Consider the following 15,319-nt stretch of genomic DNA (forward strand, 5'->3'; position numbering starts at 1 on the left):
AGGCCCCATTACTGGAGGAAAATATGGGGCACATCTGGCCCTGTGCTGTTTGGCCTAGGTGAGGACCAAATAGTGCCCAAAACCTACAGTGTTGGCATATTGTTAGTTTACTGCAGGCCTACATGAGCCCCTATCGTGGCCCCCTCTCTGCTTTGCTTAGTTTGGGCAGTCAACAGTCGACCCACATCATGGGCAACCCCACTGGGCACATCTGGGCCCTACATTTCACAACAGGACTGTGTAAAGTGCGAGTCTGCAAACCTCTCCTCTTGGCCCCACACATGCCCCAAGGGGACAGGTTTACTGGGCTCTGATTGAGTACCCATCAGTTGTTTGAACTTTTCTTTGTGGCTTAATAAAACACGTATTCCTTGTGTCATGAACCACCTCAAAGCCAAGACAAAACAAAATGAAGATTTTAAGACAAGTTGTCAAGCTGACCCTGTTGTTATATTCTGTGTCCATGTAATCTTTCAAATATGCTACATGTCCATGCACAAGGACATTGCTTCTGATAAGCAATGTCTTGGCTGCATCGTGTGACCATGGAAGATGGAAAACTTATCTCTATAAAGACAAGGTCACAGAGCATGCAGATTCCTGACATACAGTTTGCATTGTTGTTTGATCCTTTTGCAAAGATTAATGGAACTCATAAAGACAACCTGTTTGTGCAAACCTCAGTTTCTATCAGATTTTGCCAACAGAAGCTCACACATCCAAAGGAGCTTTGAAGAACATTAAATTAATTAATTAAAACTAAAAAAGAAACTCAAAACTAAACCAACAACGTGCTGCCTGCTGGAGAGAATAGAGAGAAACTGTTAGCTTCCAAGCCTTTTTAAACAGTTAGCTGAATGCCAACAGGTGTGAGCGCTCTCTACGCCTCACACACCTGCCTGCCTCCTACACAACACCAGAGAGGGGAAAGATAAGAGCACACAGAGTCAGTAGGGTTGTGTATTCTGTTTTATCTCATTGTCCAAAGTTTCATTTTCAAGGTTTTCCCTTTTAATTTCTTTTGCAGTCGATTAAAGTTTCCACTGGTGCGTAAAGGCTGCACTTTGGCCTTTAAGGCAGGCAGTAGGGGCTCTTTCTTTTTGTCCTCTTTTTGTTTTTCAAGAAGTCCTCTCTCTTTGCCCTATTATCAGAAGTAGAAGAGTCACAGGGCTGTCGGTACTCCTATTTTCCTGCTTTGTACCTGGTTCAATTTTTTTCAACCACTCAAACGCATTGGGTAATATAAAAAAGGGTTTACCTTTTATTTTTCAGAGTAATGATTAATAATTATTATTAGTTGGCTGAGCTAACAGGTGTTAATGCTCAATGAACACTTAAAAATAGTATTTGCCAAGCTAAAGAGGCATAAACAATCAAATCAATATCAGACCAGTACTCTTAACACAGTAAGTGGCTTGATGAGGGTTTTTATTCCACACAACTGTGTACTGAATCAGACAACTTGCTTCCTTTTTTGCAGATAGGTATCTCTGTGTGAAGTGTATGTAGTGTAAAATTAAACCATGTGAAAAAATGAGGAAGAGTCTAAGTATCTTCTTTTTTCTGTAAGACAAACGGGTTCTGCTGACAACAGAGATTGAGGAATGCGACCAGAATGTGGCTTTGTTTAGACTCATAAAAAGCAACACGGAACATCTTGTTCTGCGTGTGATGTGACTCATACAGACTGTGGTATCAAAGCTAAAAAAAATCATGGTTTCTCTGGCTGAAACCTTTACGACTTAGGGCCTTCAAAAAAAAAAAAAAAAAGTCATGCATGTATAATTTAAAAACTTTAACTGAAAGTACTATAAACAATACACCGCACATGCTCAGCATTTCAACTCAGTCAGTTTGTCAGAGCTCAGAGTGAACTCTTGCTCAGGCAGAGTAACCCTGTTTTAGCACTGACATGCATTCAGCACAAGACACCTCATTAACGTCTCGTATGAAAACACAGCTTCTACTAATTATTTATGTTTTCATTGAAAGACATAACACGTTCGTTGTGTCGTTTTTATCCGTCTCTCCCATTTTCTTCGACCGTGCGCACAGGGCAGGCAGGGGAGGGGCCGGTTGCGTTAGAAGACTTGATTGGACAATACCGTTTCAGAACAGGAAATGACTCAATGGGCTGCTGTCAGTGTTGTCAGTGTTTGTAGGGCCGGTGCAGCCCTTACATTGACCCACAAGTGGGTCGGGCCACCGGGCAAATACCCGATATGTCAGATTACAGGTCGAGGCCTGTTTGCGAGCATGTTCATCGCTGTTATTGAATTTTCCTGGCTTTGATAAATAGGCGGTTTGTTATTACCACCTAATGGCAATGTTTTGCATATCATTTTAAGCGAATATATATCAGTTTTCCTTTCTATTCGTGATCCCACTTTAGGAGTGGGATGATGGGCCAGAGTATGAGTCGTGTTTTAAATCATAAAGCTCAATGCATGCTATACCATTAATTATGTTTCTTTTTCTATTTTTGAGTCAATAATAAAACTAAAACAAATTAAGACAAATTTAATTATGGGCATTGTGTCGACCCATTTTGATTCAAGGAAAGAAGTTCAAGGAAGGTAACCAATCAGCTTGTCTCGTGCCATTAAAATTAGTACGTGGTTTCAACACTTATTATGGAGCGAGATAACAGTCACGCAGTTAACAGTGACGTGGCAGAGACTTCCTCGTCCTATGGAATCGCTTTATTGCCCTGTTATGTTTTGTTTGCAGATGCCCTCAGCTGATTTTGCATCTCAGCGCGTTAAGTTTCATTTCTCCGGCCTGACTGACTCTCTGGGTGTGCCTGCTTTCACTCTCCGAGCGTGACTTTTTCAGTACTGCTGCTCTTTTTCAGTACGCAGCAGAGAGCGTAGAGGGACTCCGCCCGTGCGGGCGGTCAAGGAATAGAAAGCTAAAGCCCAGTCTTAGAGTACTTTATGAAATAAACACAAGCTGTGCGTTGATGCGTTACATCCGCATTTAGAAGATCGGCACGGACGATTTAGGATATATTCTGATAATATCAACTATTGATCATGGTTAATATGAAGTTATCTATTCGCTGCCAAATTGGACTCGAATTCTTCGAGTTTTTGAAGGAGACTAATCGAGCGTCCATCACAGACAGGATTCAGCTGAGAGACATTTACAACAATGAGTTCAGGATGAGGTGGGTTCTTGATCACTGTTATTTCACACTCTTGTTTCATAAAAGTATCCATAACCTAAAACTGCAGTAAAAGTTGAAGTACTGAATCGACTTCTTGAAGTAAAAGCCAAAAAGTACAGGCTCTGAAACGTACTCAAAGTAAGAAAGTAAAAAAGTAGGTCCTTGAAGGAATTCTACCACCTATTTTTGTGCAAAGGTAACTGAACCTTGTGCCAAATTAATATAAGACTGAAATCAATCTGTTATGTAGGATAACAGCAAAACAAATAATATATATATATTTTTTCTGATGTCTACATTGTGGAGGGTGACTTTGCCTTCACACCTAAACAGAAAAATGAGTACAATCAGAGGTTAAAGTGGAATTCGGCCGGTATGGAAACCCTAAGATCAGTTGTAGTCGTTTAGTGGGGAAAAGAATGATAACTCACAATTTTATAATTTCTAATGTGAGCTCCAGTAGTATAGCTGATCGGCTGACCTGCTGCTCTTTGTGGATTTACAGAAATGAATTGAACAAGACGCAGCAGATGTTTCACAACCTATCTTGGCTTTTTTCCATTTCCTAAACAAACAGCATTGGTATAAATTTTACAGGTCATACACAGATGTGATTGAAAATGACGACATTACCCTTAATCTTTAAATCTGTAGTTTATCAGAAATCACTGAGTAGTCCTTAGCTTTACATATAACCCCTCTTTTTCCTTTTGTCTCCTATCTGTCTTACAATTTTCTCCATCTCTGACTAAAGCTAGCATTCTCTCCCTGAAAAAGCAGCAGTACAGCAGGTGGACTTTTCGCTAGCAACACACTGTGCGGCAGTTTGTGTTCTTGCTGATGTTTGTTGAGTTAATAGAAATGTTGCATTAGATATTTTCTGCCACTTGAAAAGTGAACTTACTTTGTTACTTGCCACCAATGAATATAATGATATTCTTTTGTAAACACTTTAGGAATCCAGAGGCCAAAGATCCAAACTTTGGCTCAGTCCTGTATGCCCTGAAAGTGTCCAACAAAATAACAAGACGAAGAGACATTATTCGCTTCAACTCCAAGGTATTCACTACTGATATTTCATTAACTGTTATACCAGAATCTCTAACGGTACATGTATTTGTTAACAATTACTGATTTCAATGATTGATTTTTTTTTTTTTTTACCATAAAACTTACATTTTCACATTTTATTTAAGCACATCACTCAGTCTTGTAGTTGAGATAACAAGGCATGTCTGATATTTTTAGAATCTCTCAATGATACAACTTCAAGTGATGCAGTGAAACATTTGAATTTAAAATCAGTTAATCATACAGGTAAATAATGTTTATCTGAGGAAACAAACAAAAAAAATACTGCAGGCTGATTATAGCCCAATGAAATGAATTTTAGCATTTAGTCATTGTTGGGTGAAGTCCAGATGGCAGCTTGTGGATTGAGGTAGGTGTGGTGCTGGTGTTGAGTTGGTGATCACATGCCACACTGATGTTCCCTTACAGTCAGTGCTACAGTATAAAGAGGAACAGGGCTTTATTTGGAATGTCTATTCCTAAATTTTTTACTTTAAGCATCAGGATACAGCTTCCAGTAATCCACTGACATTATGCAAATGTTTTTACAATGATTGTGAGGCATGTATACCGCTTAGGCATCAGCAAAGAGTTCATTGTTAGCTGTTACTTCCTATTTCTTCAGTGCACAATAGTGAACATATTTTTATTTGGTTTTCAAGGTTTTATGTTTTCAACATTTGACAATAAGATGAATAAATGAAACAAATTTTTCCAAATTGTGATATTTTTACAGATATAATACAGGTCATTGATAGTAGTAGTAGTAGTTTCTCTGACACTGTTTATCATTTTAGTAATTTCTTTCCGTGAATTTTCCAGAATAACTTTTGTATTTTATTATAACCGTACCAATAAAACAGTTATCCGCCCTTCCATTTTCATACCTGAGGATGCCACAGAGTTCAATCTGGCCTACACAGGTTTATTTTATTTTATGTAAAAAGGCAAACTTCTTGGTTATCACAGTGGAGGTCAAAGAGTAAAGCTCAACCTGTTATATGTTGATATATACAAGTGTTCATATCTTATCTCATATCCCTCCCCCTTGCTTGGCTCTTGCTTGCTCAAAAGGGGTCGTCTGATTGTTGGGGTTTTCTGTGTATTATTGTAATGTCTTTAACTTACAATATAAAGTTACTTGAGGCAACTGTTGTTGTGATTTGGCACTAGATATATATATATATATATATATATATATATATATATATATATATATATATATATATATATATATATATATATATATATATAATTCCAATACCTTCTCCAGCATTTTGAGCACTTTTTAGCTGTTTTCGTGCCTTTGGAAGGATTTTATCAGGAGGATAGCACTAAAACCATCTAAGAGGCGATCATGAACTTCACACGCGTGCACTACAGTTGAAATCAAAGTGATGATTTATTTGGAGGGAGTGTGCTTTGAGCCATGAGTACTTAATAAAGGTTATCCCAGCACAAAGGTAGAGCTGCAATCTGTTCTTTCAGCAACATAAATGTTACATCAGAGAAATTTATTGAAATGGACCTTTGAAATTGGTATTGTGAGTTTGGTAAATCATGATGTGCCATACCATCTATTGTACACCTCATGTATTCTAACTTTAGTGTTAGAGGAGGTGCAAGTGGAAGCAAAGTTCATATTTACAGTAAACATTCTTACTCTAGTTTGCTATTGACAGAGGGCAACTGTTTCAGTTTGTTTTCAGCATGTTAAACTCACCTAATAGTAAAAAGCCAGACAGGTTCTAAAAGACATTAAGGTCTTGTTACTGTCTAAACAAAACAGGTTCAGCTTCTTCTTCTTCTTCTTTTGTATTTGTTAATAGGAGGATAATTAATTGTGTTATTAATGGTTAAAATAAAATAGCTTTTTAATTTTTTATAGGACAACATTTTATAGGACTTAATATTCTTAAACTGTCCACAGGAATCAGTTTAAAATTAAGCCTTTTGAAGTCAAAGCGAGTTAAGGAGTTCACGTAAGGACAGGATGCTGTCACTTCCTCAAAAATACATCCTGTGGTCTGAAGAAAATACTTCAGTTTCTTAAGACGACGCTCATTCTCTTTCTTGGTTGCAACTTTATAAGCTCAGATAAATAAAGCCAGAAACGTGACAGTGATTTTTCGTTTTTTAAATCCAAAGATAAAACTGACATGAAGTGATGATCCACACAGGTCAAAGCTCTTTACGTGGACCAGTGGCAGTGGCAGAGAGACCGTAAACCGACGCCTGCTCAGAATGGAGCAGCCAGTCCGGGGATGGGACAGACAGCAACCTCTGCAGATGAGGCAGAGACAGGAGTAAGATACCGGAGGAAAATGGCCAGTCTCCTGATGAACAAACTCAAGTCAGAGAGGTAACCTGGCAGACTCCTGTTTTGTTTACTCTTCTGTGAACCATTTTTCTAATAAGTTATGCATGGTGCTGTATGTCTACTAAATGTTAATAGGACATACAGACATTTTGTTCTGCTCCTTTCTGCACAATAAAACTCACAGTGTGAACATGCTTTTTATTTTTAAGGCAAACCATTAGGAATGTTTTTTTGTGTAATGAGTAAATGAAATGTGAAAGTACTCTGGAAGAACATGGGAAAACATAACTCATGTGCTGTGGCAAATGCCAAACAGGCCAGGCATGTATGCACAACATGGAGGTGCGAGTGTGGCTACTTCCAGTCCATTAACCTCTGTCACTGCACTCACACAGAGCATCCGCCTCTGCTGCCTGTATTATTTCTGCATGCAGCTAGAAAAGAAAGGCATACTTGAAAGAAGTGGCCTGAACCCCCTGCAGTAAAACAGTGAATCAATGCCTCTGATCTTCTCCCACCTACAGAACCCATTTCATTTCTGACAAAAATGGGATCAGCATCACATCCGAACGTTCGTTTGAGAATGGAAAACTTCACTTACAAGTGGAAGAGACGTTTGAGGTATTTAAGCCATCAGATCGCAATGTTCCCCGATATACATGTGCTTAAAAACAAACAAAGAAAAAAACTTTACAAAATGATGTGTTTTGCCAACAGAGTGAGATAACCCTGCATGTGAAGAACACTGGAACAGAAACTGTATATTTCACCTACTACACACCGCTACACTGGCTCAAGTGCTTGTCGCTGGTTGACGAGCAGAAAGTGACCAAACAGAACCCCCTGTCACTAAAACCAGGTGACACGAGCATCACAAATAAGCTAGCTCGTTTGACTCACATTTGACTCACCGATCACAGGTAGAATTTGACCATTAACGCACTCAACATCTGGTTTTCAGGTGACAGCTATAAAATCCAGGCTTTCTTCCACTTCAGCTTTGTTGGTTTCTATCCAGCTACACTCGCCTTTGAATTCAAACCAGACCTGCAGCCATCCTCTGCTGCATTTTACATTGTGCGCGTTATTGAGGCTGAGTGTGTAACTTCCTTGGGACTGGAGCTAGCACCTACAGCCCCCTACAAACCTCGCTCCATCCCCGCCTGGACTCCTGAGGTCAATTGCACGATTGTGGATGGGCTGCTACCTGAAGGGTACAACGCTTTACTCAGCTGTTAAATGTACACTGTAAATGTACAAAAATACATTTTCTGTGTCTTTTATAATATTACACCTTTTCTTTTTTCGTCTCCTTAAGGCTGTCAGTAATGCGTCTAAAATATGTGGTTGAGCTAAAAGACTATCGAGTACCATCACACATACGTAACCTCCCTACATCATTGAAGTACTCATCGTTCAATGCTACAAGGTAAGAAAGAGCCTTGAGATTATGGTAAATATTAAATGGTAGTTTGCCTCGCTCATGTTTATTTTCCATTCGTTTTTTTATTTGTTTTTTATGAGGTTAAAGTGTTTAAAAAAAAAAAAAAAAATTTATTTATTTTTTGCCTGTCCCGTTTGGCTCTTTTGCCATCAGAATTATTGTCTAAAGGCGAAGAAAGATGCCCAACGGATTTACTTTACCAAATGGACCATCCCAGCCTTGTCGTAATGGTCTATTTGATTCACCTTTTATTGTTTATTTTCACTTGTTAAATACGGGACAGACTTGACTGGGGAAAAGAAAGGGGAGAAAGAAAGGGAAAGAAAAACAGCGGGGAAGAGGGACGGGGATAAAGGGCAAAAATCAAAAACCAACAAAATAAGCAGACAAAAAAAAAAGTGTTTTAAAAATTGCAGTGTCGTCAGTTTGTTGTCAGTGTCTTCTGATTTCAATAATCTGGTGACCTCTATTATGATATTTTAACAATGATCTCTTTTGAGACAATAGGACAAAAACACAGATTAACTAGAGGGACAGTGGAAGAAAGCAGAGAAAGCAGACAGCAAGGCCTGGCATTTTAAAGAATGTCATCTGCACCAAAACTAATGTAGTCTTATTTTTTTGAACACCTCTATACTAAAGCAGTTTTACACAAATTTTCTTGGTCTTATCCAGTGGAAACGTATGTGAATGTCCTTCCCAGCTGGATGGGATGTTAGTTGGTCTTCCACATTGTACCAGTGTGGGAATGGTGCTTTTACCACTAGAAAGTGGGCATGATGTCTAGTTTGCCCTGCATATCCATTATTTCCAGTAGTCATCTCATTCTCCTGAGATTGTCTAAAATTTCTGTGTAATATGGCTCAATATTCACAAAATTCAAGCTTGGTAGTTTTTTTGTAATCTTGGTGACAAACGGCAAAGATCAGCAATTAAGAAATTGACCTGATCTACTGAGACCCTCGAATCTCAACTCAGCTTCTGTGATATGGTTTGCAGTATATAATGTCAACTATTTTTCATGTGGTGTGTCTCAAAGGGCCATGCTGGAGAGTCCCTTGAACTGGGAGAACTACACAGAGAGGTTCCATGTACTGCTGTACCTGGAGGAGCTTCAGATGGAGGTGGACATCAAGAGATACAACATCCCCAACGCTGACACAGAACATGCTACCATGACTAAAGACAAAATGAACAAGAAGCTTCTTGTTCTGGAGGTAAATGTATCAGATATGTTAGATATATGATTCTGATTACATTTAGTTGTTACCATTAGTTCAATTATAAAAATGTATAAGACCAACTAACAGCAAAATTTCAACTAACTACTATATGTAATATGGTAAGAAAGAACACTACAACACCTGAAAAATTAAAGAAATAAGCCAGTTGTTAGTGAGCATATAACTGAAGGTTTCATTTTAAAGCATATTGGTGGCTCTGGTTTCATAGTCTACCAATATGAACAGAGAAGAGTTATAAAAATTAACACTGAAAAATACCCCTCAGTTATGAAGGTCATTCATTTAAATCCATATCAAACTCATACAAAACATACTGCATATCTAAATATGGACATTCTTCACTGACCCATTCATATGTGAAGCTCGTGTTTGGTGTCGGTTCCTAAAAATTATAAGGACCTCTGCACAACCTTGATTGCTTGTGGCGACACATTCAGTTCATGTTTGTGTCATCACAGTTATCCTTGTGACAGATAGTTCTTGTCCCTTTTCCCAGGTGCCTGGTGTGGCTGAGAACCGTCCCTCTGTGCTCCGAGGAGACAAGCTGCTGGTGTGTCCTGTTGGAGAACCAGGGGTCAAGTACTGTGGCTACGTCCACAGTGTGCAGCTGGACAGTGTTAGACTGGGTTTCAGCTCCCAGTAAGATGATGACTGTTTAGTATTATAAAAGTACAAATCAAGGGAGATTAATATATTTCAAGATAAAGTGATATTTGTGGTGTCTTAGGTTTTGTGAATTTCTTTACAGGTTGCTTAGCCGCTTCTTAGACGGCATGAAGTTCAGTGTTGAGTTCACTATAAACCGCCTGACTCTGCGTCTCCAGCACAGAGCGGCAGAACTGGCTTCTTCACATAGACTGGGAAGCGTGTTGTTTCCTACTGAACCCGACATGTCCTTTCAGCCAAAGGACCTTCCCAAGCTCAGGTTAGAAACTCTAGTGGACTGATCACATACTTTTTTATACACAGTGCATGTGTTATCCTTTTTCTCTACATGTAAATAAATAATGGATGATCATCAGTGCTGCACTAATCAGCTGAGGCTGAAATTTTGGTTCTCTGTATACACTTAAAATGTATAAATCATCCTAAAATGTCAGGAGTGATTCAGGCATGTGATTCAGCTCTAAAAGTATTCCTTTTTTTCCATTTATTTTTCCATCAACAGGCTGTTTGATAGGCAGCTGGAGAAAAATCCAGAGCAATATCAGGCAGTACAACACATTGTAGCTGGCTCATCCAAACCTGCCCCCTACCTGGTTTTTGGTCCACCTGGAACAGGTACTGGGTCCCAAAAATCGCTACCCCTTGTTTTTGAGCTGCTATACCAGGAATTTATCATAAGTCTGAAAATGCAACTCAGCTGATGCCATTTTTATGTTTCCTGTTCTATTCAGGAAAAACTGTGACTGTAGTGGAGGCCATCAAGCAGATATGGAGGACACAGGCTAACAGCTGCATTCTGGCATGCGCTCCGTCCAACAGTGCCGCTGATCTGCTTTGCAAGAGGATTCTGGAGCATGTGGACAAGCGTGAAGTGTACCGCATGTATGCCAGTAGCCGGGACCCAACACTTGTTCCTGATGAACTAATGGTCAGTGGGGGGAGTTCATTTATTTGAAATGATAAAGACATTCAGTCATTTAATGAAAATTATTTGTTTTTCTTTTTTAATGGAGCATGCAGTTTATCAAGAAACTAACTCTGCTTTACCTTTCATTCACCTGTGATATTAAAGCACACTTTCATTCAGTAGTTTACATTTAAGTATCTACACTATATGTGAAATGCACTTCATGACTGTAACGTTCATGCATGACACACTGAATGAGGACTCACTCACTCATTTCTTAACCACAGTGTTGATGTGCTTTCTAGTGCTTGATGCTATTTTATTAAGTCTCACTGAGGTTTATGATACGATGGCACTTTACAGGAATGCTCTAACCTGGTTGGGGAGTGTTACATTTTCCCTGCTAAAGAAGAGCTGATGAAGTACAAGGTCATGGTCACCACCCTGTTAACTGCCGGAAGGTAGTGAATGACTCACACTGCAGTCATATCTGCATGACACTGTCTGTAACATTAACACAACATTAAACATGACAGATGAACGTGACAAATATGAGTTTGTGCCATGTAAACATTTGTTGATCTGTGCAGATTGGTCTCAGGTGACATTCCAGAAGGACATTTCACTCACGTGTTTGTGGACGAGGCTGGACATGCCGTGGAGACTGAGTGTATAGTCCCATTGGCAGGTATAAACAACAAAGAGTTTTCCATTCTAAAGCTGTACTAAATTTGTTTCATATGATGGTTGATTTTTGTTATTTTCTGGTACCAAAGGGTTGCTCGATGCAACGGCTGGTCAGGTTGTTCTGGCTGGAGACCCCAAGCAGCTTGGCCCCATTCTAAGGTCTCCTTATGCTCTGAAATACGGCATGGGTAAGTACAGACGTGAGAACACTTATGTTGCCTTGCGCACAAATCCACTGTAATACGGAGAAATAAGGCTACATAGTATTTTTCATCCTCCCACAGTCCAAGGACATGCATGTTATTGGGGGATTCTGAATTGGCCGCAAGGTGCTGAGAAAGAGTATTGCAGATGTGACATGTTTTTTTGAGTGAGAAGTACAGAAAAGGTCAGAAGATGTTGCACTGTGTCTTTGTGGATCTAAAGAAAGCAGATGATAGAGTGCCACCAAAGGAGCTGTGGTACTGCATGAAGAAGTCAAGAGTGGCAGAGAAATATGTGAGAGTGGTGCATGAGGACAGCGAGACAGTGGTGAGGTGTGGAGTAATGGGTGTGGGATTACATCAGGGATTGGCTCTGATCTCTTTCTTGCTTGCTGAGCTTGAGATATTAAAATTTTCTTTGAGAGTGACCAGAATAAACAGGATTACAAATGAGTACATCAGAGGGACAGCTTAGGTTGAGCAGTTTGGAGACAGAGTTAAAGAGACAAGGCTGAGATGGTTTGGACATGTGCAGAGGAGGGGAAAGTAGATATACTGGACAAAAGATGTTGAATGTGGACCGAACAGCCAAAAAGAAAAGAGGAAGGCCACAAAGAAGATTCATGGATGTGGTGAGATGGAGGCAGATGAGCTGCTGTGGCGACCCCTGAAGGGAGCAGCTGAAAGAAGAAGAAGAATTGGCTGCAGATGTGGATGGTTTTCTGTTTCTCTGTGTGAGTCTTGTGGCGGACTGGTGACCTGTTAAGGGTGTACTCTGCATTTTGCCCTGTGACACCTTGGATAGCCTCCAGCCCCCCCAGTGGCCCTGGCTTGGACACGTGGTTAAAAAACCATTGATGAATGAATGGATGGATACTGCCCTGAACTGTTTTCTTGTGTGTGTAGTAAACTGACATTTGATTTTAAAAACTCTCTGTGCTGTCTACAGGAGTGTCCCTCTTGGAGCGGCTGATGAATAACTTCTCTATGTACCAGAAGAACGCTGGTGATGTGTTCAGCAACTGTTTTGTCACCAAGCTGCTGCGGAACTACAGGTGTGCGAGAAGAGAGAGTCTAAGGATGCTCGGTGATAAAAACTTGATTTGCTTGATTTGCAACAATGTGCATTTCTCCTTTCAGGTCTCATCCTGCCATTCTCAAAATTCCCAATGAGCTTTTCTACGACGGGGAGCTGCAGGCTTGTGCAGATGAGTACGCACGAAACTTCTACTGCGACTGGGAAGAGCTACCAAAAAAGGTAATGATTCTTCTTTTAACAAGTGTGTACTGTGTAGTGTATGTACAAAGAATTCATTTACACATCCAGTCTTCTTCTACTGCTTTTGGAAATCAAAGCAACAAAACCAATTCAAAATTTATGTCTTTCAGAACTTCCCAGTGATCTTCCATGGGGTGACTGGCATTGACAAACGTGAGGCCAGCAGTCCTTCTTTCTTCAATGTAGCTGAAGTGGAGGTGCTGATTGGCTATGTGCGGAAACTGCTGCAGGCACAAGGCAAGAAGGGTATGGCCAAGATTGCACCCCGAGACATAGGCATCATCGCCCCCTACAGGAAGCAGGTGTGATTAAATTTCTTTACTAACTAAATGTAGTGGTTATAAACCTTTGCTATAATTACAAATGAACACACGTGGAGAGCATAAGATGCAGATTTAAAGGTGTGGTTAGTGGTTATGTTTTTCTTTGTGTCACACAGGTGCAGAAAATCCGCAGGGCACTGGAAAAAATTGGTCTGGAAAAAGAATTTCAATTTATGAGTATGGAAAACCTTAAGGTAACTAAATGTTGGACAGTAAAAGACTACAAAACACAGAGTAGTAAGTGTGTCAGAAATGCATATTCATGTGTGTGTGTGTCAGGTTGGTTCGGTGGAGGAGTTCCAGGGCCAGGAGAGGAGAGTCATCTTGGTGTCTACAGTTCGAAGCAGCGCCAATTACGCCGAGATAGACAAAAAGTTCAACCTGGGCTTTGTCAAAAATGAGAAGGTAAACAACGCAGACCCATACACAGACACACAAAATGAAGAGCCTGCAGTTACAAATTATTGTGACACGTTCTTTTGTTGTCCAGAGATTTAATGTGGCTGTGACTCGAGCTAAAGCCCTGCTGATTGTGGTGGGAAACCCCAGAATTTTGGAAACAGATTCCACCTGGGCCCGGCACGTGACACACTCCTACTTCCGCTTTCAGCAAACGTTAAATTTTAAACTCAGCTTTAAATTTGAACGAGTGATCTGCGCTGACTTTCTTGTTCACTCTTTCCCTGTTCGCCTGCAGCTTCATCCAGTACTGCAGAGATGAAGGAGGTTACACTGGCATCATTCGGGCAGAGGAAGATGAAGATGTGGTAGCTCGACTTCAAGCACTTTACATCTCAATTGAGCCCACAGGTAGTAAACATAGGCTAATTACAATAATTGTGCCATTGACCAAAAACATATGAAACTGAGGGTAATCTTTTCATAAATACCTTCCTCATGTGAACATGTTAAAATTCTCCACCTTGAATTTTGCTTTTCTCACCAGTTGAGACTGCAGAGAGTGTCATTCAGCAGCAGCTGGACCCTGAGTGGAGGAATGACATGTGAGCCAAAGGAGAGCCCCAAAAAGTGTTCAGAGGAATTCATTTCAGCAGCAAGCACTATCAAACTTTCCTAAATGAACACTTTCCTATATCAAATGTCCAAAACTAGATAGAATAACCAAAGTATATTTTACTATATGATCCCGACCAAAGGCAATGATAGACATAACTGCAGTGTGTTTAGAGCAACTATTTTGTCTCAGGGAACTGCGCCACTAACACCAGCACTTCAAAACTTGTCACAATTACATGGTGACAATAAATCTTAAGACTGAAGAGTTCCTCGAGCAGCTCAGAAGTGCACTTTTCTAGCACTAGAACAGATGAAGCAGTCTACTCTGTGCATAGGCTCGAATATGCTTTAAAATGTGCACTTTATATACAAGGATTCTATTCTTCTTTGTCATCTGATCAAAGCAGCTGATCGTCAATAGAATCCAAAAGGAGCGGTTAGGGACCACGCCTGACTTTGCGAAGGAGCAAAACTACTTGAATTTACAGTTTTAAATCAGTCTGTGCTCAAGTCTTAACTGGTTGTTAAATAACTGAAATGTACATGTAGTGTTGCCTGCCCATGTATGAGAATTTCAATGCATTTTTTAAATTACGATTACTAAACACGGAAATTTTGTTCATGTTTTTAAGCAAATTATTTAATAAAATAAATCTAAGATGACAACACATGAGGTCACTTTAATGTTCAAACCTACCAATCTTTTTTTTTTTTTTTTTTTTAACTTTTAAGTCTGAGGTCTCTTTAATTCTCATTTTAATTAAAGCTGCAAGCAGCGATATGAGGGCCCTCGCACCCCAGCACGTCGAGCCAAGCCCAACACCTGAAACCAGCGCTTCCGATCTGATGTCACATTGATGGAATTCATGCATTTAACCACCAGCTAAAATTTCATCTCAATCAACCAATATTATAGTCATCCCACTAGGTGGCGCTCTAACCATTACTGACAAATGGCATAACAAACGTTTCCGAGCTCGAGTCTCATC

At 39.9% G+C, this 15,319-nt stretch overlaps 1 protein-coding gene across 1 annotated transcript; it reads left to right on the forward strand.

Annotated features, from left to right (window-relative positions):
- The first annotated feature begins 2,631 nt into the window (after positions 1-2,631).
- LOC100711843 (putative helicase mov-10-B.2) lies at positions 2,632-14,998 on the forward strand. Its single transcript, XM_003448263.5, has 23 exons — positions 2,632-3,169; positions 4,126-4,228; positions 6,421-6,602; positions 7,085-7,181; positions 7,278-7,419; positions 7,522-7,774; positions 7,879-7,989; positions 9,044-9,221; positions 9,745-9,887; positions 9,997-10,173; positions 10,417-10,529; positions 10,646-10,842; positions 11,185-11,282; positions 11,412-11,509; positions 11,598-11,696; positions 12,661-12,766; positions 12,852-12,969; positions 13,101-13,292; positions 13,430-13,507; positions 13,593-13,718; positions 13,804-13,892; positions 14,011-14,123; positions 14,260-14,998. The coding sequence occupies exons 1-23, from the start codon at positions 3,036-3,038 to the stop codon at positions 14,319-14,321; spliced, it is 3,009 nt and encodes a 1,002-aa protein (XP_003448311.2). The 5' UTR covers positions 2,632-3,035; the 3' UTR covers positions 14,322-14,998.
- The last annotated feature ends 321 nt before the right edge of the window (positions 14,999-15,319 follow it).

The sequence above is a fragment of the Oreochromis niloticus genome, linkage group LG20 (genome assembly GCF_001858045.2).
Source record: "Oreochromis niloticus isolate F11D_XX linkage group LG20, O_niloticus_UMD_NMBU, whole genome shotgun sequence".
Lineage (NCBI taxonomy): Eukaryota > Metazoa > Chordata > Actinopteri > Cichliformes > Cichlidae > Oreochromis > Oreochromis niloticus.

Coding starts and splice junctions, on each gene's coding strand:
- LOC100711843 (XM_003448263.5), top strand. CDS start 3,036: ATGGTTAATATGAAGTTATCTATTCGCTGCCAAATTGGACTCGAATTC. Junction 9,888..9,996: donor AGACTGGGTTTCAGCTCCCA/GTAAGATGATGA, acceptor ATTTCTTTACAG/GTTGCTTAGCCGCTTCTTAG. Junction 13,508..13,592: donor TGAGTATGGAAAACCTTAAG/GTAACTAAATGT, acceptor TGTGTGTGTCAG/GTTGGTTCGGTGGAGGAGTT.